A 24927-nucleotide genomic window follows, 5' to 3' on the forward strand; every position below is an offset into this window, starting at 1 on the left:
GAGCAGAGGAACCAACATCCATGTATATATTAGCACATGGTTATAATGATCAAAGTTCTCAACAGATTGGTCTGAGCTACCTACTGGAACACCTCCTATAACAGTTGTGCTCCTCTGGAACTACAAAGCCATGCACAATCAAGGTAAGAATCACGAGAAATGACGATACAGCTTTTTTCATGACTAGCTTGAGGCTATCAAACTCCTTTCCTCAAGAGATCGGAATCTCACTGCATCCAGAACAAAAGAGTTAACGCTCATATCTTTGCCTTAGTTTTCCCACAACAGTAATTAAAACAAGACCGAAAACAATATCTCACAACTCTGTTGCTATGTAATAGGGAGATTGACTCAATCCACAATTAACTACCTGTTAGCATCTGTTATTGAAAGATAACATCATGATGAGCATGGTATGAACAGAGATAGACAGATCAGATATCTGGCCTTCCTGTCATTCTGCAAAGCATGTGCTACTATCACATCTGGAGTAAACATTATACTTTTCTTCGGATTTTTCCACATTTCTTTCCCAAGGGATGATAAAGATTAATCATCCCTTGTTACACATTTTTTTATTTTGAAAAGAAAGGTTTTATGTAATATTTCAGTAGATCTAAATACAGTAGATCTTTGGTTTTTAAATCACTAAGTGATGTGCAATTATCTCAAGCAAGATTTTGATTTAAAAAACAAGCTTTAATTAGAGCTCCCCATTTTATGCAGCTATAATCCTTCCTTCAATTCCCACAAGCATTACTACTGCTAAGCAGCATGAAGTTCGGAATGATGGATGATATTCAGAAAGGAAGACAAACAAAGGGAAATTCAAAATCCCCTGAGATCACCCGCAGCTGTACTGACAAACGAAGATTTCCGCATTAGGTCAAAAGAAGACCCTAACAGAAACACGCACCAAAAAGACATGTAAGTCTTTAATGTAGTATATGGATACTATACGACCTTCACAAAGGATAAATACAGAAGTGAATTAAAAATTCAACGTTCTTGGGAATATCAAGGCAATCAACAGAATTGGTACATAATACCATGGTATTTATTTTTATTTTTTTTTGGTAAAGTTTTACAGACACTCAGTAAAGAAAGTAACCCAAAAAATCCAAATAAAACCAATACAGGAGCTACATACAAGTGTTCAAAACACTCCGTCATATACACATGTCCTAATATATATTGCAACTCTCTAATTCTAATCTAGCTTTGACCATCAAAAATGAAACTAAATAAGGGCCAAATTCACTAAAAAAGAAACATGCTGATGCAGTTGGGTGACATTAATTCAGATTTTTTGTCCATATGATTTAGTCCATGTTGACGACAGATACCTCATTAAAAAGACAGATTTACCCAAAGGCAGAAACACACATGAAGAAAATGTAAGAAAGAACATACTGATTTTCTTTTTCACCACTGGAAGTAAAGATACCATTAGTGTGTAAAACTTATTTGGTAGAACTTGCGCAAGGATCTTCTGATTACTAGCCTGATGCTTAAAACTCACAGACACAGAATGCAGAAGAGTATCAGATTATATTTTGGTATCAAAGGCTATTCTTGCAAATACTTAAATGTATTAAAGGTTTGGACCCTTTTTTGTTTATTTATGATATAAGACCATAAATCTATATGGTTGTGCATCATACAGAGAAGTCCTGAATGTTTAAAAAAAGTCACAATGCCCTTGATTTTTACTTTAGCTATGTTTTTGTCTTCACTGGTTTTGCTGGAAAACTTCTTGAAAGACAGTTGGAGCATTTTCAGCCCTCAAGTATAGGGGGTGGGATGTTGAATCTTTCACAAACACAGCTTTTCTACCAACTGTCTGCCAGGCATTTGAATGGAAATATAGGTGGCAACAAAAACTATCATCAAACTATCCTTCCCCTCTCAACTGATCATGCTTCACTCTCTTGTTATCTGTGATGTCATAAGCCTATTAGTTCTACCAAATATAAAAGGGAAAACAAGAAATGAACTTCTAATTCTAAAGCTAAACAATTTTATTCATGTATTTATTATTTTTAATCATAAAAAGAAAAATGGACACAATCCCATTTTCCCCCTCCTTTGCAGATCACCTTTAAGGCAAGAATAAGGGGTGGTAATCAATAATATGCCCCATTCAGCTAATAAAAACTTAGCACATTGCAAAATATTAGCTCAAGGGCAGTAACTGCCAGACTAGGCGGAGATGTGGAGCACTGGAGCAGAACCTCTCACTAACTCATCCAAACTTCCTGAAGAAAATAACTGTTAGCTACTAGCTATCCTCCTGGGAACCCAAAAGTTGGTCAGATTGCAATACTGTAGGACAATATTTCAACCGTTTCTTAATTACTGTTAGGGACCAAAAAAATTATTAAAAATAAAAATATAGCCTTTTCCCCCTTCCCTCCCATTTGAAAACCTACCAGTTTTAAATGACCTGTTAAATGTATTATTTAGGATATTTTCTATGTTTTCTTAAGTATTTATATATATTTTTAAATTAGAATAGTGACTGGTGTTGGATAAATGCTACAGAAAAGTAGCTATTGCATACATTCATGAGCAGCACTGTAAAAATGTCTCAGGAAATTTACATGTTCTTTAAATGCTTGTAGGTAAGTAACAATAGCTCTGTGATTGCAAAGACTGTTTCTAATTTTATTCATGAAGATTTTACTTTCATGGTTGGTTTTAATGCTGACATTTTGCCTTTATTCATTCCATTTTCATCTAACTCCTGGGGAAAATTTAGAGAATTTCTCAATATGAGAAATAAATAAGTTTAGAACCACAACTGAGGATGCAAAAATATACCAACAAATAAGGCAGTTGCGGTATGTAGATCATATTACAAATGAAACGCTTCTGTTTTACAGCCTAATACATCTCACTGTCAGTCTCATAGTAAGGGAAATGGTCGAAACCTCATTATTTAGGACATTTAACCTAAACTGGACAAATTATTAGAAAAAGGTACTGTGTTGCAATTGCAAGGAGATGGGCAAGATGACCTAACAGGTCCTTTCTTTACATTCTGAACTGCTGTAATTCTCTCATTTATAGCATTCATAGCACCTGATCATCTTACACCCACAGAACACAAGTATTTCTCTTGCCTGGAATACAGTATAAATGGCTTACATTAGTTAACTGTATCACTGGTTAAATAGTGTGCGTGGGTAGAGTTTGGTATCTAACAGCAGGAACACAGCTGCTTTATACTGGGGCTCCCTACTGTAATAGTCATCCTCAGAAACATCTTTAAGCAATTCACTTGCATTTTGCACAAATCTCTGTTGTGTTTTAGTGAAGGGGTGGGAGGGTGAGCTGCATATTTAGCAATCTTCCTCAACTTTAAATTAGACAAGCTGGTTTAGAACCACAACTGAGGGTGAAAAGAATATATCAACAAAAAAGGCAGTTGAGGTATATAGATCATATTACAAATGAAATGCTTCTGTTTTACAGCCACTGTCACATGTCAAATTGATAAATTATGGTAAAAAATAATACAGAGCAAGTGATCTCAGATCATAGTCTTCCAGCCTAATATATCCTGTTAAATGCTCGCATTTTCAAGATCTACCATAGCAACACAGAGGGGATGAGGAATTCACTGTTAATAAAAACCCTGAAGGTGCTCTTGCATGCTATAACAAAAGAACACAACAATCTTTTGGGCATCAAGGCAGCAGAAATAGAATAAAATGTAGTGAATTACTGTACAGCAAAGCATTTGAACCAGTTGATTACCTGAGCTTGCACATCCCTGCTGTAGGGAATCCTGCAGTGATGTCACTGAGTGGAGGACTAAATAAGAGAGAACAGTAAAATCAGGGAACAATAAAGGAGACTCCCAATCCACCAAACCAAGCAATAACTCCAATTCTAAACAGATTTAATAAATTAGTCAAATGTTGATCTCAGTTACAAACAAGTAAGGGCAAATCTGTCTTGGTATTACTAAAAACAACAACTAGATCTACTTCTAAACAGCATAATAAAAACAATGGTAAAAAAACAGAATTACAACCACTCTTTAAAACTTAATTCTTTTATCTGGTTACAGGAATCAAAATTCTTCAGAGAACTTTAGAAATCTCCTCCTCAACAAGTAATTCCTATTAAAATGTGACTGAATTTAACTTTCACATTTTTCTAGCTCTTTATCTTTAAACACTGCTATTTTAATTGTTAACTCATCATCTCCTGCTTAGGAATTAAGCAGAAACTAATCCTTCTGTGTAAAATCCCGGTGAGTCCCTTAACAACAGGTTGTGAAGTCGAGGTGGGCAATTCTACTTATAAATGGCAGAGCTAACTTAAGAAAAAACTCTTGCTTACTGCAATTTAAAAATAATTCCTCTCCTTCGATGCAAACAACATAGTGTAATTTTAATTACCTTGTCCTTGTTGCTGTCCTTGTGCAGGCAGGACACACTGTCCCAGCTCACCATTCAACCAAAGCTGCATACGAATAAATGGTTCTCGGCCTTTTTGCGTCAATTTACTCCATGGCTTTGGCCTGGAGAGCATGTCACTGACACTCCCTTGGGATAGGCCCAACACCTGAAATGAAGCAACCAAGAATGAAATATTAGCGTATTTAATTTAGGGGTGGGGAACTTTTGTAATATACTTACCACTGGCCTATTGCTCGTGTCATGTATATTAATCATTAACCAGAAAGCACAGGAGTAGTTTTAATTACATATGCATATTTTATAAGTAAATGGAAACTTTGTGTGTGTGTAAATATTGAGTTCAGGAAGGACTATGCGTTTTTCCTGCAAGAGCAAACACCTACAAGAGCACAGGGAGCTGCACACTGTATGATGTAATGTCACCAGTTCTAACGGGAGAATCACAGAGACCTGGTCCTAGCAGGTAAATAAAAATAGGAAACCATTTTCATGTATTTTGTTTTAAAATAAACATCCTCGAAACTTTCAAATTTACCCATCAATTGTGCTAATCATTTAAATCTTGAACAGCTTTGTTTTGTACACGTTAGCTCATCTTTAACAATGAATTGCAACTGTACACAATAGTTTGATAGAGGAAGTGAATACTGTCATACTGCAGCCAATTAAAACGACAGGAAGAATGTAGATAGGCAGAATGTAATTAGCTGACATGGAATTCAGTCAGGACACTTGACTTCAACATCCATTGTTTTACGAAAGATCCATAGAATATCTAATGACTCCAAGTGGTCAAGCTCTTAGTTTTATGTCTTATTTGAAACATGGTACTTGTAGTAACATAATGTACGTATCCTGCTGGGACATTGATTCAGCACTGAATCAGAGGGAATAATGCCACCTGCTGAAACACCAACACCACTTCCTGTAGCTTTAGATGCTCCTTGGTGGTCTTCCATCCAAGTAATGACTCTGCTTAGCTATGAGATCTGAGGCCATTAGAACTCGGAGTGTTGCAGCTTCAAAATGCCACATTCTACAATATGAATATATATCACCAAGGGCTGATACTAATGCTAACTGGGAGGCTGGACACTGAGGGGCTGAGCAATGACTATATAAAGAATTCTTAACTAAAAATATAAGATTGAAGAGCAGAGAGTTCCAAATCCCCTTATATTATTTTTAAATATAAAACAAGAAATTTCAGGTTTCCGGAGTCCCTTAACCTTCATTTACAAAAATCTGTTAGATTTACTGATCTATGGCAAGGATATTACTCAAATATACCATGAATTCATTTTAGCACAGTGGTCCCCAAAATTTTCAGGGTCACCCCCCCTTATCCTGTCCACACACCCCTACTTCCCCCAGGAGCCAGAGCTGCAGCTACCGCGGGGAGGGGGGGAATGGGGCTGTAGTGGGGGGGGGTGGAGGAGGAGGGGGCTGGGGCTGGGAATGGAGCTGAGGCAATGGGGTGAGACTGTGCATGGGGCTGGGAGCTGGGACTGCGGCTGGGAACAGAGTGCGGCTGGGTGGCACTCCCTCTCCTCCCCTTCCCCTCTTGGTGGAGGCTGATCTGGGCCCTCTCGCCCCCCAAACTTTCCTCCGTGCCCCCCTTGGAGGGGTGCACCCCACATTTTGGGGACCACTGCTTTAGTGGATATTAAATATCGTGTCTCAATATATGTTCCAACTTAAAATGAATGTAGCCGAGGAGTGACAGATATTGCAACCACATGCAATACTGGTGAGGTCCATTTGTTTTAAATGAATGGTTTATATATGACTGTGTTCTGCTTCATGGGACAGGGCTACGACAGCTCCTCCAGGAATTAAAAACAGAGAGTGATGATTATGCAAATCAGCCAGATTGTCTTTTTCCCCTCCCCCCCACCCCAAGAGGTAAGTGAAGTCTCCGGGGGAAGCTTGCGCATAATAGCTCAAACTAGATTCCCCAGAGACCAATGACGAAAAAAGGACTTTTTCATAAATAGCCTGAGTTTAAACTGACTCAGGGCCTTCATTCTGATCCAGCAAATGGACAGGACCTTCCGTCTAGGGGTGGGGGGGCAATCCTTGTGGAAGGGTTAGAAGGAATAGACCTGCTAAGCCCTCATAAGACTGATGGGTAACCTCTGGTTAGCACATAGAAAAAAAACATACTAAACCAGTAAAAGTTCCTGCATTGCTTGCATTTTAAGAATAAATGTGCTTGATTATAAAGAGCTGTGTAGTAACTTGTAACTACAGGCAATCATAACCTTTACAGAGAAAGGAGAGTGGAGATCCTGGCCTGTTTAGGTAGCCTGGCTTGCTGAGAATATTACTGTGTAGTAAAGGAACTGTGCAGCCTTGGTCTCTGACTGGGAGCCAAAAACCGTTAAGCGAGTGCTCTTAGTGGACCACAGAGGGGGAATAAATATGCAGTTGCCATGAACTGTGAAAAGAAGAAATTAGCTTCATGTTCTTACTGTAAGCTATTGAAGAAGCTTTTTGTATAGAAGTTAGAAGCAGAAAATCTGTGAAATTTAATAAGACACATGACTCATACCTTTCACTTGTAAATATATTTTGTAACTACTGAATGAAAAAGAAGTGTTGAGCCTTTATGTGGCAGATTCACATGCCTATACGTAAGGATATAGCGCTACATGTTTAAAGTGTTAGTGTAATGAAAAATCAGTTCTTTACCTTTTCCCCAAAGATCCTTTGGCAGATGCCATTCTTTGCTAGCTTTTCTTTGACCTGACGAGTTAGCTCTATTGTATCCACTTCCTGGTACATGTAAATCTCATACTGCTCAGGTGTCAATGGAGGAACTGAGGGTTTGGATGGCTTTGATATAGGTACAATAGGAGAGGAAGGAAGGGGGCTATTTTGTGGTGTCTCACTGCGGCTTGCCCCAGTCATGCTCAATTCAGAGCTCTGGGAATATGGAGATTCAGCATTTGGCCACTCCTTCCAGTATTCTGAAGAGGATGGTCCTTGGAGTTGGCTACGATCTGACCTTGTCTGGCTGCTGACCTTTTCTTTTCCACTGCTGGCTTCCTCAACCTTTGTATCTTCAGAAAGAGTGGTACTTCTTCTGTCATGCTGAACAGTGTTCCACCAATGGTCCTTCCAAACACCACGTCCCAATTCATTTTTAACATGCCTCAGCACACCCTGTGCAGAATCAGTTATTCCATGAAGCTCTAAAACTGGTGTTTCCTGGTGCTCCTTTTTCAACCCAGAGAGGTTCTGCAATGCAGACATATTAGAATCCATGACAGTTGAATGTTTCTTCAGTGACAAGGCCAATGGAGAATAACTGGAAACTGAAGACATTGCAGGTGTAGATATTAGTTTTGGGGACAACATGGAAATGTCTGCTTGAGACAAAGGTGTTGTTTTTAAGGCAGGTTCAAGGGCAGCCTGCTGTGCTTCCATTTCACGTCGGGCTTGTTGCAGAATGGATCGAATGGCCTCATCAGAATTGCCACTGCTAGATGCAGAAGGTGGCTGAGCCGGCTCAGCTGTGAAAACAGATCAAAGATGAATTGTAACACTTTTTATATAATATACACAGTCTTCTAACTTCAGTGCCACTGTAAATGTTTCCTAACAAACCTGTGAGGGAACAGATGGTCTGCAGTACATTTCTACATATATATAAAATCTGTTTTTCTCTAATTAAAGAAGACAGTTTTCAAAGTTAGGCCCTGGGAAATATTTGCAGCCACACATGCACACACAGACACCCAAACTACATATGTACAACTGATATGTGCTGCAAACATTTGCAAATATATTGCTTTGAAAAACTGACCTCCTTTTCCCCCCCGCAAATGTATACTTCCCCAAAAGTGACATTAACATGTCATGGTCCCAGCTACATTTACTTAAGCATTTGGTTCTCTGTCTCCTCCAAATGAATCCTGCACAAACAAAATCCAGGTCACTTGGCTGCACTGTTAGTGTCCTGTTACAACAAAAATAATCTGATAGGGTTAATCATTCTACTATCCAAAACAGAACTGGAAATTTAAAAACTTAAGGATTTTTACAAAGAACTTAATTCTTTTCTTTCCAGGGCTGCCCAGGGGGAGGGGAGGGGCAAGTGGGGCAATTTGCCCCAGGCCCTGTAGGGTCCCTCACAAGAATATAGTATTTTATAGTATTGCAACTTTTTCTTATGGAAGGGGCCCCCAAAATTGCTTTTCCCCAAGCCCCCTGAATCCTCTGGGCAGCCCTGTTTCTTTTCCTGACTATTCAGCTTTCTCTCTCTCTCTCTCTCTTTTTCCAAACCACTGAATGACAGGTCACTAAAAAGAACACGATTATTCAACAGTTTTCAGAAGTAAGTGTGATGTTCAGCCATAGTGGTCTGCATTGCCAAGCAGAAGCTTTGGAAGAACTCTTGATCTCTATCCTGTATGGAGCCTATGGGCATCAAAATAGAGACAAAGAACCCAACTGAAGGGTTTTACTGTTAAATTAGTGCTGATATGGCCTTCCTAAGCCAATGTATGCAGCAGCAGAGGTTGGAATTCCAGAGGAGAGTCCAAATGTACTCTTCTCCAGGGTCAAGAGATTTTGTAAGGTGGTCCTGCATTTGGATTTACAGCAGTCTCCACTGAAACCTCAGCTGAAGAATTCCAAGGCTTAAAAATCCCATTATGCAGGTTGGGCAATGTGATGCACCTTATATGACTAAGGGAGCTGTGCACTTCAAGAAGTGGCCACAAATGAAAATAAATAGGATTAATATAATTATGCAGATTATCCTATAATAATATTGTGTGTCATCTATGCATGTTTTCATTCTGTCACCCTCTGTCCCTTCTCCTTCATGTCCACAAAATAAATCAAAAATAAGGACAAGGGAAAAAAGTCAACAGGGATGCCTCTTCTGCTTTATCTAACTATTTCTCTCCTAGGAAGTTTTAGGCTTAATTAATTAATGTCTGCAAAGCACTTTGAGATCCTCATATAAAGTGTGTTGCAAAAGAATATAGCAATTAATCTGTTTTAAATTACTGTATCTATTCCACATTTAGACATCTAATATCTTATTCTGTTCACTAAAAACATCTTTCCATTACTCCTGCAGATTTTTTTTGCCATGTGATTTGTTTTAATTTGGAAGCTGAATATCCAAAGTAATAAACCAACATTTATATCTAAAAATGAAATTTAATGCAAAGCACTTTCTAGTGCAGTGCCAGCTCCATAAGTGGATACGCAGGATTGGAGAATTAGTTAAAGTTTTGATAGCTGTCAAATGCACGGAAAATTACAGAGTGAGAAGATAACCTGGACAGGCGCATTGGAAAAGGAAACACTGTTTGAACTGGCATGACCATTTTGAAATGCATTTCTAAAATCAGAAAATGAAAAGCAAGTAAGCTCCAAGGAACAATGTACACCATGAAATAAAGCCCTGTAAAAGTCAGATTTGGGACTGATTATGTTATAATCCCAATTCATGAAAAATACAGTGCAGTGAGAACATGCTAATTAAGGGCTAGCTCATGACTGGCCTAGCAGGGGAGTGGGATAGATTAAATCACCAATCACGGTGGGTCTTTTGATGTTTGGTCAGATTTGAGGAGAAGGACAGGAGCTGTGAGACCAGTATTCCCCCTCCTACGAGTAAGCTGGTAGAAATGGCTCTGCCATTCCAGCATGCTGACCAGAAGACGAGGATAAGCGCAAGGGAGGACGTATGCGGTGCAATGTAAAGGATGTCATAATTTACTTCTCCCCTGGAGCAAGGCAAGAGCAGGAGAGGAGTTGTGACTTTATCTAAAGGTTCCATCTGGCAGTAAGAACAGAAAGTAAAACTGAATATATGTTATCTATACGAACCAACCCCTCCCCACTCCAAAGAAACTGCTCTGCAAAAATATGTTCAAGATTTTAAAAACATAATTAACCGACCAGAAAGCTCCTGATAATTGTTTTAATTGAATTCTGAAGTAAAAGGAACAAGAGACGAAGTGAGCCAGTACCTGTTTTCTGTACTTGCAGCTCCCTTTTGGCTTGTTCTAGAATGGATTTGATGGCTTCATCAGAGCCAGTCTCTGCGGTTCGAATTCTTGTGGTGATGTTACCTGAAGAGAAGGAGGAAACTAATGACGTTAAGCAATCTTTTTAGCAAACATCGAGTGCAACACCTGCAATTCATTCTGAGAACAGTTTGCAGAGGTGCTTGTATGCACTCATTAGGAGGATTTTAAGATTTATTGATCTTTACTAGTACTGGAAACTCCATTCTTTTCAAGAAATTTTCTCTGCTTGAAAATACATGGTATATTACCATTCAGCAGCAGCTACAGGATCACTTTAATATATAAACAGTAGAAGAATCAGCAGGTCATGTACTTACTCAGTGTCAAGTACTACATAAATTGTACTATGTAGCAGGAATTTTTAAAAAATCTTTAGTCTATTCCCTTCTTTGGGGCAGCTAAAAATGTGATGGCATGAACCACTTATAAAATATCACATTAGCTGGTTTGACCCTGTATGGTATCTGAGTACACTGTACATTTTATTCCAGACTGGAATCTAAAATAGAGAACATTGGATAGAAGAAAGCAATATTTATTCTAGTTTATTTTACCTCTCCAGGATGTCAAAACAATAGGAGAAATACATTTTTAAGTGCTGATAACCCTTAAGATATTCCCCAACAATATGAGGCTTATTTCTTGTTTTTCAAGCAAAGAAAGAAAGATAGAAAATTCCTAATGATTTTGAAGATTACTTCAGTTTAGTGCATTTTCCGTCATGTAGTGATGCTCTATAAATGATCTACATATATCACTGATAGGAGCCATATCATTTTCTACCAGAAACAAAACAACTGTTTTAGGGTGAGTTTTCTTTTATTTTTTGTTTTGCCATCTGGCTAAAAGCAAAATTCTGTCATTGGTTTGAAACAAGGCAAAAAAGTTGATACTTAAATAGCAACTCCTACTTCCTCAATTAGTAGTTTACTGATCTGATAGTCAATGACATCTTTGTCCAGGCTTTTTCATATATTAGATAGGTTCTACACCATTTTAACAGCAGCTTGTAGTGCATTTGTCAACATGTACCCAAAATCCTAGGAGAAGGATACCCGTAGTATAGATGGAATACTTTTTACCTATTTGTGAAGGAATTACTTAATACTGGGTAATTTTATTGCTTGGAAGCCACAAGGAAGACAGCCAAACAGTATCTAAAAGGTTTTCATTATTTGTAATGCCACTTCTATCACTTATCTCTTTTTATATACACATACATATTTGGATGGTGTATGGAGAAAGTATCAAAACTTGTCAAGTTAGTACGGTAGTGATGGAATTAGAAAGTAAAGTGTTCTTCTAACCCATGGTTTGTTTTATACTTACTGTTTTTCCATCAGATTCCAGGCCAGAATCAAACTGCACAGTTTTAAGGAAACACACAGCTAGAGCACACTCCATTTTCTAGATATTAACTGCAAAGAAAAACACCTGCCTGTGACGTACCTTCAGACCCATTTCTTCGTTTCGGTACTTCCTGAAATAGTCTGTTCAGGTTCTGGCCTGGATTCTCTGTTGAAAAACAAGTTTGGTAAGAATAAAACAATCGGGGGATGATTGTGCTGACATCGTGGGCTGCGTGACATGAAAAGATAGCTGCCTGTCACTAAATACAAGAGTTCAAGCTTCTCTTAAACCCTTTGAGTCTTTGTCTGAGCATTAGAGGAGCAGGCTACTTTGGAAGAAGTGAGGCTGACTGATTTGTTAATAAAAATTACATCTATATACAGAAAAGAGGTTAGATAGATATAAATAAATGTCTAAAGATGGGTAGATAAACCACCCAAGTATAATCATCAAAAGGAAGAATAAATTATAAATGTAATGACATTCATTTTCATTTAATGAACATTTATGGAATTGCTGCCTGTTCTTTCAACTATTTCTAGGTTTTTAACAGCTTTCCTTTCATTTTCTTAAATGCAAGCTTCAGAATTATAATTAAAATTAATCACACGGAAGTGAAAGTGAATATTACTTCTTAAGATTTTCTATATAAATAAGCAAAGCTGCTTAAAAATGTGGGTCAATTTTTTTGTTAAACTAATGATCTTATGCATCACTCATAATTTTTTCAAGACACACAGGAAAAATTGCCACCAGAGTTATTAGGGGCACAATAAACACCCGTTCTCTGCAAACAATCTCTACTATAATTTTGGAGGTATATGTGGTGGCCGACATTCTTGAGAGCTACTTTTTACTCAATGTTTCATTCCGATATAGGGCTATTCCTCAATTAAGACAGGCTTTAATATACCAATATTCACTCTTTCCAACAAAAAATCAATCCAGTCCAGAGTATAAGGAAAATCTCGGCTTCTCAATGTCAAACATACTATACTATATAACTGCTGGAAAACAATATAGTCAGAAAATTAGATTTAGGAAAGTCATGTTTTGTAGAGCATACGTTCCTGCATCGTAGCTCTGTAAAAGAGTAAGGTGAAATACAATTCTGTTGCATAAATGGCCTAGCAGGAGAAAAATTTTCACTGGTTTGCATATTCATAGCCCACGAGATCAAAGTTTAAATCAGTTAGTAAACAGAACTTACCTCTTTGTCTACCCTGGATGCTGCGTAGGGCCAGGATGTTCTGCTCATCTGAGAGGAACTGCTTCATCTTGTGAAATGGCTCCTTGCCTCTCACAGTCAGTTTATTCCATGGCTTTGGCCGGGCTAATATCTCGCTCACAGACCCTTGTGACAGTCCCAAGACATAATGTCCAAATATCCGCTGTCCAATATTGTGCTTGATCAATTGCTCTTTCACCTGACGTGCAATTTCTGCTGTGTCTATCTCCTCGCCTTCAGAGATGCTCCCAGCACTTTCTGACTGGCTGGGAGATGGGGCCATACCATTAACATCCGGACTTTGTTGTAATGGACTTTGGGAAGATATGGAGTTTGTGCTGTAAGGACCTGTTGAAAAAATCATGCTTGTGCTTCCTGCTTCCTGCATTGCCTTGGAGTAGAAGGACTGCATTAGCTGTCGCTGGAGGAGAGAGTTTAGTGCAAATTTTCCTGTGGAGGCCAGGGGTAAGCTGGGGCTTGCCAAGGATGAGCTGAAAAAGTCTTGACTTAAACCCGTTGGTGAGAACTGGTGTGTACCATTAGTATTGGAAGCCTGCTCCCCTGTGTTGCGGAGCAACTGAGAAGAAGGGGAGGCCGGCAAGGTTGCAGGACGCTGACTCTCAGGCTGGTCTTTCCCTTTTCTCCTGGCTGACCCTACAAGGAAGGTCAAACATAATGCATTATGGGGGATTAAAAAGGGAAAAACCAAGATAAAATGCAAAGTTTGCCCCACAAAAGGGAAAAAGTGCAGTTTTTACAAGGGCCAATGAGGTGGTGGTTTGTTTTTTTATTAATTTAAATTTTAATATGCCAAACAAGGCCCCCAAAACAAACAACATGCATTTCATGTTTGCACCTTTCTTGTATGTTGCAGCCTGGAGAATCCCCCTTACAAACTCTAAAACTAAAACAATCACATGAAGTGCAGTTATACAATTAAAATAAAGTCAGTTACAAACAGCAAGTTTCTGTAGTGTCTCTTATTCAAGACATTACTCAATGGATTTGGCTGAACCTAATGCAGCAAACATTTACATTTTGGAACAAATCAATTTAATTAAAGAAATCACATTTAAGTGGATGCAACAAGATTGCTCAGTTAAAGTCATATACATTTCAGAACATAGGAAACCCCAGTGCCAATGACAAACTTTAACTCTTTACCAGCAGCAAAAGCCATAAGCATTAAAGTATCTGGAAATTCCATGATGCCACCATTTAAAAAATTTGCACAGAAAATGTAAAATACCCACATCAGGAAAGCTAATGAAGACACAGCTATTTCAGTATTTGTTTTTTAAACTGACTTGCTCATGAAAATATCTAAGTATATTAGATAGGAAGATAATTGTATTCTACATGCAAACATTTGGCTTCACATTTGTGTGTGTGTTGGGGCGGAGGGGACTGAGCTTTTCACGCCACTGCTGAATTTGTTACCAAAACTGAAACCAGCCTTGAATGCTACCATTTGGTACATCCTGCAATGCCTCCCTTTTCTAACCTTCAGAGCAGCTCTCAGGTCTCCAAGTCTTATTCTATTAGCCAGCCTATACAATAGCAAAATCAAACATTATTCAAGGTCCTTGTTGTCCATTAATCTTTCTGTCACACTCTAGGTTGGACTCTCATCTCACATTCACTCTCCTTCCCCCCTCCCCAGATAGTAAACGAAGTATCACAGCAGAAAATCACATCAACCTACCGCTCAGGTCACTATTAGTGATACGCAGTGTGGCGTTCTCAGACTGCAACGAGCGATTTTTCTCCAGCAGCAACAGCTCCAGTGGTTTGGATGCATCCTAAAGACAGTCAAAACATGAGGTTTGCTTCCAGGTTAGCCATGAAGGTGTTAAACAATTTAAGGAGGTCGTTCAGCTATTGTGAAAGAATTCAGAAGAAGGAAGAAAGCACTTGCCTTTGTGATGACTAAGGCAGTAGAATTCATCATGCATATATTATGTGAATGTTCAGATTCCTAAACACGCTACTCAACAGCTATGCTGCTTAATTTTCAATGTAAATCACTTACAACAACTCGGTGTTACTTTTTTTTTTTTTAAATGTCCTGTTAATCATTTTGTTAATCCTACCTATTTTTTTATTTGTTTTTAAATTGTGCTGGTATAGTTTCCAATGAACAACTAAAAAGCTGTTTTAATTTGACTGAAGTATTAGTTAAGATTATATTTCTTCTTCCTGGACCACTCCACTACTTTGGCCTTATAGACTTCCTGGAAATGCTGTGTGTTTCAATGCAAACAGACCATATAATCATAAATTAAATCAGTCACAGAAATTGGCCATTTACCTTCCACTAAATATCTAACCCTTGATCATGAAAAAGCACATTAAAAAGTAATCCTTTTTACGCCTGGTACATTGATATTCAGTTTGGATTTCAGAAGCAGGAATCCAATTCATAACCTTTGATCTTAAGGGAGTTTAATGTACCAGATATTAGAAGTTTCAACTCCTTTCTCGATGTTCAAAGGGTTGCTTATTTTCTTTTGTGAATGGTATATTCAGGGCTTTTCAATATTTAAAAATTGCTGAACAAGGTTTTCAGCCTATTATTAGTTTCATAAATATCCAAGTTTCAGTTTAATTGTGTGTCAATGCAGCATCTTAAAAAGACTCGGTTTTATAATATTCAAGTTATTCACTCAAGCACCACCAGCAATGTCATTCTTTAACATTGACCACTTGAAGGAAATGTAATTAACAGGCAAAAAATGTTCAGTTCAGCTTTTATAGTAGAGGCTTGAGAAGCCAATGACTAACTTGTGTACCACAATATTTTATGGACACTTAAGAGCCTGTAGCTTACAGATCAACAGGAAATTGTTTGTGCCTGCCCTAGATAACACAAAAATAATATTCACTAACTGAACTGATGGATTAAGGAAACAAAAGTAGATTCAGTACCTGTGCACCAGAGCCCTCAGAGGGTGCAAATTCCATGGACTTCAGTATACTGTGTAAAGGGTGAAAAATTAGTTATTTTCTATTTCTTCCTTTCATAACAGTTCCACTAATGAGCATTAACATTACAATTTCCTACTCTCCAGGAACACCGTAAGTGATAACTTTAACAACTTTCCTTGCAGTAATATAATCTGATAATGAATACAGAAAAATTATTCCAACTAGTTACTGGATAAGAAAATTTTCTCAAGCGTCATCTAATTTATTCTATATACAATCCCATCAGGCCAGTTTAGAGCATAAATTTAAAGGTTAATAAGGATATAACATTTTAAGCTGTCAGAAACAATATAAATTTATCTGTGAAGCTTGAAGGGAATGAGAAAGCTACAAAACAGGGGATATCACCATAACAGTTATAATACTGTATATAAAATACACCAGCTTGCATATAAAAAAAATATGCACAAATTATTTTTCTGACCAATGCACTGCAGCCTAAAAGGCAGTTCTTCATTTTAATAACCTTCTGTTCTACAGCATGGGGAAGACATACTGTTCAATATTTCTTAAGATGCATGAAAGAGCCATACATAAGTTATAGGGCACTTTTTATGTATAAAGCATATTAGAAATATTTAATCTTCAAAAGAGCTGTGCGAGGTAGTTCAGAATAAGCACTATCATTTTATAGAAGGGGAATCCAAGTCACAGAAAGGTTAAGGCCAATATTTTAAGATGTGTACACTGATTCTCGGTGCCACATTAACAGAACCAGAGTCTGGAAATAAAAAATCAGGCTATAGAAGTTGGGGACCCAGAGTCAGAGGCACCCAAAATTAGTGGTCACTTTTGAAAATGACTTAGTTTAGTTTTAGTGACTTATGCAACTCCAGAGGGTCCTCCTCTACCACCTCGAGTTATAGGAGTGTTTGCACCTCCTGCATTAGAAGCTGCTCGTGAGAAGGGTCCTGGAAGAGAGATGGGAAAGGTGAGTGGAAAGGCAGGAGGGAACAGAATTGGAGAGAATATCCCAATTCTACTGTGCTCCAGACCCATTGGTCTGAGGTGATATGTTTCCAGGCATGCTAGAAATGGGATAGACAATTCACAAAGGGAGGGGAAGGATCTGGGATCTGAACTGGTGTGTTGCCCCCGGGCGCACATTCAAAAGTTTGGCTTGGAGGCTGAGGGCTGCTTCGCTGAGCCTTGGCTCTGGTTAGAGAAGGACTAAGAGGACCTCCGTCTATTACTCTTGCCCCACTTCCTGTTATAGTCCTGCCTAGGAGGAGCTGAGTAGAAGGTTGCAGCTTGAATTGCTTCCTCTGGGGGGCTGCCACTCAGAGTTGCCCACGAGTCTTTCAGGCTGTGGAGCCTAGTGTCTGTTTGCTCTGAGAAGAGCCCTAAACAGTCAAAAGGCAAGTCCTGAATACTCTGTTGGACTTAATGCGGGAGTCCTGACACTTGAAGCCATGAGCTCCTTCTCATGGCTACCGCAGTTGCCACAGTATGGGTTGCTCAGTCCGGCGAATCTAGGGAGGCCTGTAAGGAGGTCCTCGTGATGACCTTGCCTTCCTCCAGGAGAGCAGCAAACTCCAAACAAGAGTCTGCTGGCAGCAGTTCTTGAAACTTGGACAGTATGTTCCAGGAATTAAAGCTATGGCGGATGAGGACTGCCTGCTGGTTGGCAAAGCAAAGCTAGAACCCCCTGGTTGAATACAGCTTCCTACTGAAGAGATCCAGCTTCTTTGCCTCCTTTGACTTAGGAGTTGTCCCCAGTTGTCCCTGCCTTTTCTTTTGGTTGGCAGCCTCCAGCATCAGAGTACCCGACTGAGGATGAGTAAACAGATACTCATACCCTTTGGAGGGCTCAAATTTTGAGCCACTCTCCTGAGCAATTCTTGGTGTGCACTGTTGTCCATGACAGGCAGTGGTGGTAGTACCCACCACTGCTTCATCCCAGGAGGATGAGGAAGATGCACCGGGTCTTCCTAGTCCTCTTGTTCACAGATCCTCTTGCACCAAAACGCCCTGTGCGGTGCCGGGAGTGGTGCTGGTTTCCAGGTCTGCACCCATCTTGATACCAGCTCTGGTCACACAGCAGACTCTTTGCCCATCTGCTACCCTCACGCAGGTTTCCAGGCTACAGATGCTGATGATGATGGGACCCATGCCTCCGAAGCTACTGACAAGGATCCAGACCCAGGCCCAGGCCCTTGGGGGTGTTGGTGGTAGGCCCATGGGGCTCAGAAGGGCCATGGAGCCGGCACCGGCCATTGCGGAGGCCAGAACATCATAGGTAGTGGCTGCCTTTCCTCTTACTTAGAGCAGTGCTGGCTTCGCCTAGAGGCATACGACTCTGCCTTCAATCCAACAAGGATTCTGACCTTGATGATCAAGGTGTTGCAGAGTGAGATGTTGCCAGTGAGCGCTGCTGTGGTGAGGACGAGCGATGCTTCTTTATTTTCAGCTTGCCCCTAGATGGCACGGTGCCTCTTTGCGGCACCAGTGCTGGTGATTGTGCTGTCATAGCTATGAAGTCCCTATTCGCCTCAAAGATGTCCAGTGTAGAGGGAAGGTCTAAGTCCTCCTCCCGACACTCCCATGGACTTGACAGACCTCCCTGTGAGGCTAGAGTCAACGGTGCCGGAGGAGTTGGAGCAAGATCAGGGTGTCCTGGTGCAAGATTCATCCCGCTGGTGCCTCCTTGCTCTACCACCTTAGTGGGAGAGCAACCTCTGTCTTTCTTCTTTCTCTAGTGCGGCACCAGTGAATGGGAGCAGTGCCAGGCACTCGCATCAGAGGAGGTCTTCGGCGCTGGGGAACAGCGGTGCCAAGGGTCCCTGGAGCTTGAGTCCTTTCTTGGTGCTGTGGCCTCTCTTAGAGGCCAGCGAGCTCTGCACCGAAGTGCTGGGCCTGGAGTCAGACACCGCCCGTGCTGACTTTGGACAAAGGGCCGACTCTATGACAAACAGTTTCAGTCTACAGTCCCTCTCTTTTTTGGTCTTTGGCCAAAAGCCTCTGCAGATCTTACACTTCTCCGTTTGATGGGCTTCCCCCAAGCATTCACACAGGAGTCATGTGGATCTCCCTTTGGCATAGGCTTCAGACAGGACCTGCATGGTTTGAAACCCCGAGACCGAGGCACGCCCCAGTCCCCGGGATGGGAAATGTGGTTGGGAGGGGGAACCCCCAACTGAAACTTATCTAAATCTAACTAAACTACTTGAACTAACACACTTTTTTTTTTAAAACTATTTACAGGTAACAACGAGAAAACAGTCCACTAGGGGATCGCTTGCTGTTAGCAAGAGAGGAGCTCCTCCAACGACTATCACTGGTGGCAAGAAAGAACTGAAGAGGCAGCGCAATGAAGGCATGACTCCAGGGGGCTTCACAGCTGACCCGATGGGTACTGCTAGGGGGAAAACCTTCCAGCGATTGTGCACGTGGCACGCACACACCTACCTGGAATCGACATGAGCAATCTTTTGAAGATGAACAATTGTACTGGGCTCTTGACACAATTTGAGCCAAAACACTTCTGTGCTTTTTGTGGTTTTGAGTTATTCTTTATTGTTCCAAGAACACAGATTTGTGGCTTTATGTAACAAGCATTTTTAATCTACGGTTTGTGAAGAAATTATGTAAACATTTAACACTTACTTTAATTCTTTCTTAACCTCTTCATAGTCAGCCTGTGTTTTCAGTTTTTCTTCCAGTTGCTTTAAAAAAATTAAAATTATTATTTGGATGGAGGGGAGGGGGTAAACTTTCCAAATAGTCTTTAAATTGTTTCTTAGATACAGCAAAGCGTGCATGAGTCAGGGGTTACTACTGATACCTAATTTACATACAGTAGAAAACAAACGATAAATTAAATTAAACCAAATGATTGTTGATGCTCTTTTCCTTGTTTACAGAATACCAAGCATTGTACAATTGACAATGTGACCATTTGTTTGTAACTGTATTGCATTACACAAACGTTAACATTTTCACACAGCTATGAAAGTACAAAACAAGAGTAGTATTTTGGAATATGCGGTACTGCTATTGTATAGTCTTGTCTACAATAAGAAAAGAGTTCAAGAAGCTATTGACCAGAATGCCTTAGGCTTGCAACACTTGTTCAATGCCTTGTGTCCAAACAAAACAGCTTGTAGCAAGTGGTTTTACAAGCATTACTTATTGCAATAACTAATACGATTATACACTGAAAAGGAACCAACAACACTGCACCACTGAGACTTGCTGAGCAGATCTTTTGCTTGGGTCTGGCTAATCTACTGCAATCTTAATGGTGCGGAGAAGCAGCCACAAGCACCGACCCTCCTTACACAACCCATAATGCAATGTCACACATGTGGACATTACCCAAAAGCCCCTATGCTCAACATCAGTGCTCAGCACTGTAAGATAAATGCTCCAGGAATCCTAAACTGTAGTGTTATGATTGTTGCCAACTATGATGTTTGCAGATGCCACATGACTGGTAGACACTGTACAAATAAAGAACTAATAAGACAGTCCCTGCCCCAAAAGAGATTACAATTTAAATCATTTCCTTGCTTAGTACAGACACAGCCTAGCTACGCAAGAGAATTTCTTGGGCTTACAACTCCCACAGACAAGTTGAGGTTGGTTCTGCTTTATTTGACTGGCTTAATTTTTGTTCAGCTAACTGATCCAAAATGATAATCAGTATCTGAAGTAAAAATAAATACACTCCTCCCCTTGAAACTTTGACAGCAGCAGTGCATTTTTGAAGCATGACACAAGCAAAGCCAATATATTTACAGCAATAAAGTATAAGGTGGAAGGAAATAACCATGTGCCAACTTTTTATGCACTGAAAAATTGTGATGGTAACATCTGCACAGAATCCAAAATCTCACTAAAGGTATGTCTACAGTACGAAATTAGGTCAATTTTATAGAAGTCGATTTTTTAGAATTCGATTTTATACAGTCTATTGCATATGTCCACACTAAGCGCATTAAATCGGCGGAGTGCATCCTCATTACCGTGGCTAGCATTGATTTACAGAGCGGTGCACTGTGGGTAGCTATCCCAAAGTTCCTGCAGTCTCTGCTACTCATTGGAATTCTGGGTTAAGCTCCCAATGCCTAATGGGGCAAAAACTTTGTCGCAAGTGGTTTTGGGTACATGTCATCACCCCCCCCCCCATTTCCATGAAAGCAATGGCAGACAATCGTTTCGCGCCTTTTTTCTGGGGTTCTGTCCACTGGACCCGCTCAGCCCGCTGCGTGCCTGGATGATCGGAACCCCCAGGCAGGCAGTGGGCTGAGTGGGGCTGGCGGATGGAGCCCAAGACCAGGAGCAGGCTGAGAGGCTCAACCCGCTGCGGGTCTGGGGCTCCGTCCGCCAGCTCCTGCCAGCCGGGGTCCCGCTCATGCCCGCTCAGCTGGCAGATCTCGGTGAGGTCAATCGAGGTGCCTGGACAGACATGGCTATCCTCCTCTTAGAGCACCGAATGGGAGTGACTCCAAGTCATTCTCTTCTTTAAGTTTCGTCTCATAGAGATTCAGTCCTGCCTGGAATATCATGCGAGCTGGGAGGCTTCTACCTCCAGCTGCTCGCCCAGCCGGCAGCACTGCACGGTTGCACCTACCCCAGCCTGCCCCTTGCTCCCATGGTTCATGAAGCCTGGACAGTAGTAAGGAGCAGTTTAACTTGTGGAATGACAAATGTAGAACAAAGGATTGCACTCTATGGGCCACGTTAAGATTCTTTCAGAGTCCTAGATAGCATTTAGTCCCTATAAAAGGCTTCATGAAAATTTTCCCTCGCCCCTAACAGAAATGTTAATTTATCAGAGCAGCTGAAAGGGTAAGGAACCCGGGACTATAACGTACAGAGTGCTTCCATATTATTTAACTCATAATTGATATAATTCAAAGTAAAATTTCACAGCGTGGTCTGTTCTAAGACTAAAAATGCAGGAGGGGAGTCAGAAGAAGGAACAATGACCTGTTTCTGAACTGGGGACGTTTCACGTGTTAGGTGAACATGATAACCACTACACTACAGGGCTATATCTATGGCCTTCCTGCTCACAAAGTGGTCATGCCCCCGCCCAAGGCTGACACAGTGTGGAGTGAATGTGACACAGCGACCTTGCTTGGGCAGAATTGATAGCGCGGCATGATACTTTTGCCGTTAAGCAAACAGCAATTCTTTCCTGGCCTCTGCCACTGAATGCCTCCATGCATTACGCTGTGCCCTTTCAGTGAGGGAGGACTGCATGAGCTCGGAAAACATGTCATCACAAGCGCGTTTTTTTCACCTTCTAATCTGCGATAACCTCAGGGATGAAGATGATAGGGGGAGCGTAGAAACATTCTGGGGGGACTGCATGGTCACCTGTGCTGCTGAGTTCGCCACGCAGGCCAAACAGGAAATGAAATTCAAAAGTTCACAGGGCTTTTCTTGTGTACCTGGCTAGTGCTTCTGAATTCAAAGTGCTGTCTAGAGTGGTCACAATGGAGCACTCTGGGATAGCTCCAGAGGCCAATACCATCGAATTGCGTTCATGCTACCCCAAATTCGACCCAGCAATGTCGATTTCAGCGCTAATCCCCTCATCAGGGAAGAGTACAGAAATCAATTTTAAGAGCCCTTTAAGTCAACAAAAATGGCTTTGTTGTGTGGACGGGTGCAAGATTAAATCACTCTAACGCTGCTAAATTTGACCTAAACTTGTAGTGTAGACCAGGGCTAAATGTCAAACTACTTTCAGCAAAGAAACAAAAAAAGTGCCACAAGTACTCTTGTTCTTTCAACAGATTAGACAGCTAATCACCTGAGTATCTGGATAACCCTGCTGACTTCAGTGAGACTTCTTCAGAGGGTAAAGATAGCAGAGCTGGGTCTTATTAGACAAAAATCTACCTTGTCACTTTTTAGAACATGGCAAACACATCAGGTAGAAAAACTGACTGAAGGAAAGAACTGCCAACCCAGTAATGAATTCATCCTCATCACCGGTTCTCACGTCTACTATCAAAGAAACTAAACAAAAGTCTCCAAGACCTGAAAGGATACAAGGATAATTCAGACAATCTAGTAAAATATTTGCATTTGCGTCCAGTTGTAGAGCTTTTTCTTCTGAAACTGCAACATGGCTGGAATTTACCCCTTCTTTCTTTTAAACCACAATTTCCCCATAGCGCCTACCAGGTATTTCTGTGGTCATTTCAGTCCTTCCTGGCATGTCAATTACTGTAATCTCTGTTTGCGAGATTTGGAAATATTCTGAAAAACATAAAAATGTAGGAACAGGAAACGGCCATCTGGTTCATCATGCTGCCCCTTTTCAAATCTATCTTCCTGCTTTTTGATATCCAAAATGATAATCAGTATCTGAAGTAAAAATAAATACACTCCTCCCCTTGCAACTTCAAACTTCTTCAATCCTCACATCCTCACCTGTATTTCTTAGACTATTTGCTTCAAATGTTCTCTCTTATAATGCATTACATACTTATTTCTGTGTACCTGAAATAATTCTGCCCATTTCCTCTTCTTTATTCTAGTTTCCACATTGTAAAATTAGGATAGTTTGATCAACTTTGCTACAATGGATTCAACGGAAGTGTTAATGAAAAAGAAATTATCCCATCCAATTAAAAACACCCAGAGCCAAGTAGCAGGAGACGCTATTATGCCAGCTACTCATCAAGCAACATGTTCTAACAAATCATCATCACAGTGAATTCCAGGAAAGCAGAGCAAATTTTAACTTGTGGAACTCACAGCTCTAAGGATATTAATGAAGTGAGCACCTTTTTAAGAAGTTAGACAGGAAAATGAATAACTTCTATAGTTATTCTAGTTATGTAAAAAATAATAAGGGCTATTGGGATTAACACAAAACTTCTATATGTGGTGTAGTATGGCACATTTTGGAGCTTTCCTCTGAAGCAGCCAACAATAGCCATTAATCAAAGGAAGGATACTCGAATTAGTAGGACTAGAAGAATACTGGATTTTGTTCTTCTATAGCAATAACTATGGGTGAGTTTTTAACCCCTCTAACATATCCCATGCTGCTCTCAGGAAAACCTTGAAGGATATCCTGCACATTTTAAACAAGCTCTGTACAGAATGCCACCTCTTTACAAAACTGTTGCACATTTGTGTAATCCTGATGTCCAAGATCATGCCAGTGACACTTCAGTTCCTTCAGCTTTCTGTAAAGCCAGATACAGCAACTCATAGGGGTAACCAACTGTTCAAGTTATAGCTTGACACTGTGGAAAGTGGCCTTAGTGCACCAGAGAATCTGGCTCAACATTTACAAATCAGACCTGGTCACTAGCACTGAAGCAGGGAGATGTAAAGGATCCAGCCAGCCCCTGAGGCTAGAGAAGGGATTCAGCTTTCAACCTTTCTAGGTGTTCTAAAAGAGCCCTGCCAGTGTGTCTACTGAGAGGGCTGCTGAATCAGAACAGCCCGCTTTGGCCACGTCTCTGCCAGCCATTTCTAACAACTTTGTTGATCTCTACAGCCAACATCCACTTTGTGATACTTTCAAGTGATTTAAAACCTGGGGTGCATTACAATCCATCCTTCTTTTGATACTAGCTCTCAGATCCACAAACTCTGTGTTACTATGTGACATACAGTGACAATCGAAATGTGAACAACTGCCAAGTTACTCTGACTCTAAGTGTTGCAACGGAAAGCCACGTGATGGAGTGAATTAAAAATAGTAACACTAATACCAGTCTGGTTATTGCATTAGTTACTACTGCAGGGATATGTTAAGTAGAAAGGCCTTTTATAGGGATACTTATCAAATACAGGATAACTAACATGACTTCCACTTATAAGCCAGCCTTAATGTGATGTGCAGTTTCATACAGCTGTATTTCAGGAAGTTTTAAGAATAGATATGTGATTGTTA

At 40.3% G+C, this 24927-nt stretch overlaps 1 protein-coding gene across 3 annotated transcripts in view; it reads right to left on the bottom strand.

The window, feature by feature from the left end:
* The window catches only part of CUX1 (cut like homeobox 1), a 401218-nt gene that overhangs the window by 99536 nt on the left and 276755 nt on the right, over nucleotides 1-24927 (bottom strand). For 2 of the 3 annotated variants that reach the window (XM_050929093.1, XM_050929094.1), the window contains exons 12-20: nucleotides 19662-19720; nucleotides 15996-16044; nucleotides 14773-14869; nucleotides 13050-13721; nucleotides 11939-12004; nucleotides 10430-10531; nucleotides 7128-7951; nucleotides 4413-4578; nucleotides 3763-3819 (exon numbers count right to left, since the gene is read on the bottom strand). In XM_050929093.1, coding sequence (XP_050785050.1) covers nucleotides 3763-3819; nucleotides 4413-4578; nucleotides 7128-7951; nucleotides 10430-10531; nucleotides 11939-12004; nucleotides 13050-13721; nucleotides 14773-14869; nucleotides 15996-16044; nucleotides 19662-19720 — 2092 coding nt within the window. The remainder of the gene's footprint in view (nucleotides 1-3762; nucleotides 3820-4412; nucleotides 4579-7127; nucleotides 7952-10429; nucleotides 10532-11938; nucleotides 12005-13049; nucleotides 13722-14772; nucleotides 14870-15995; nucleotides 16045-19661; nucleotides 19721-24927) is intronic. The other variant, XM_050929095.1, reaches the window with a different exon arrangement.

This window comes from Gopherus flavomarginatus, chromosome 19, assembly GCF_025201925.1.
Source record: "Gopherus flavomarginatus isolate rGopFla2 chromosome 19, rGopFla2.mat.asm, whole genome shotgun sequence".
Taxonomy (NCBI): Eukaryota; Metazoa; Chordata; order Testudines; family Testudinidae; genus Gopherus; species Gopherus flavomarginatus.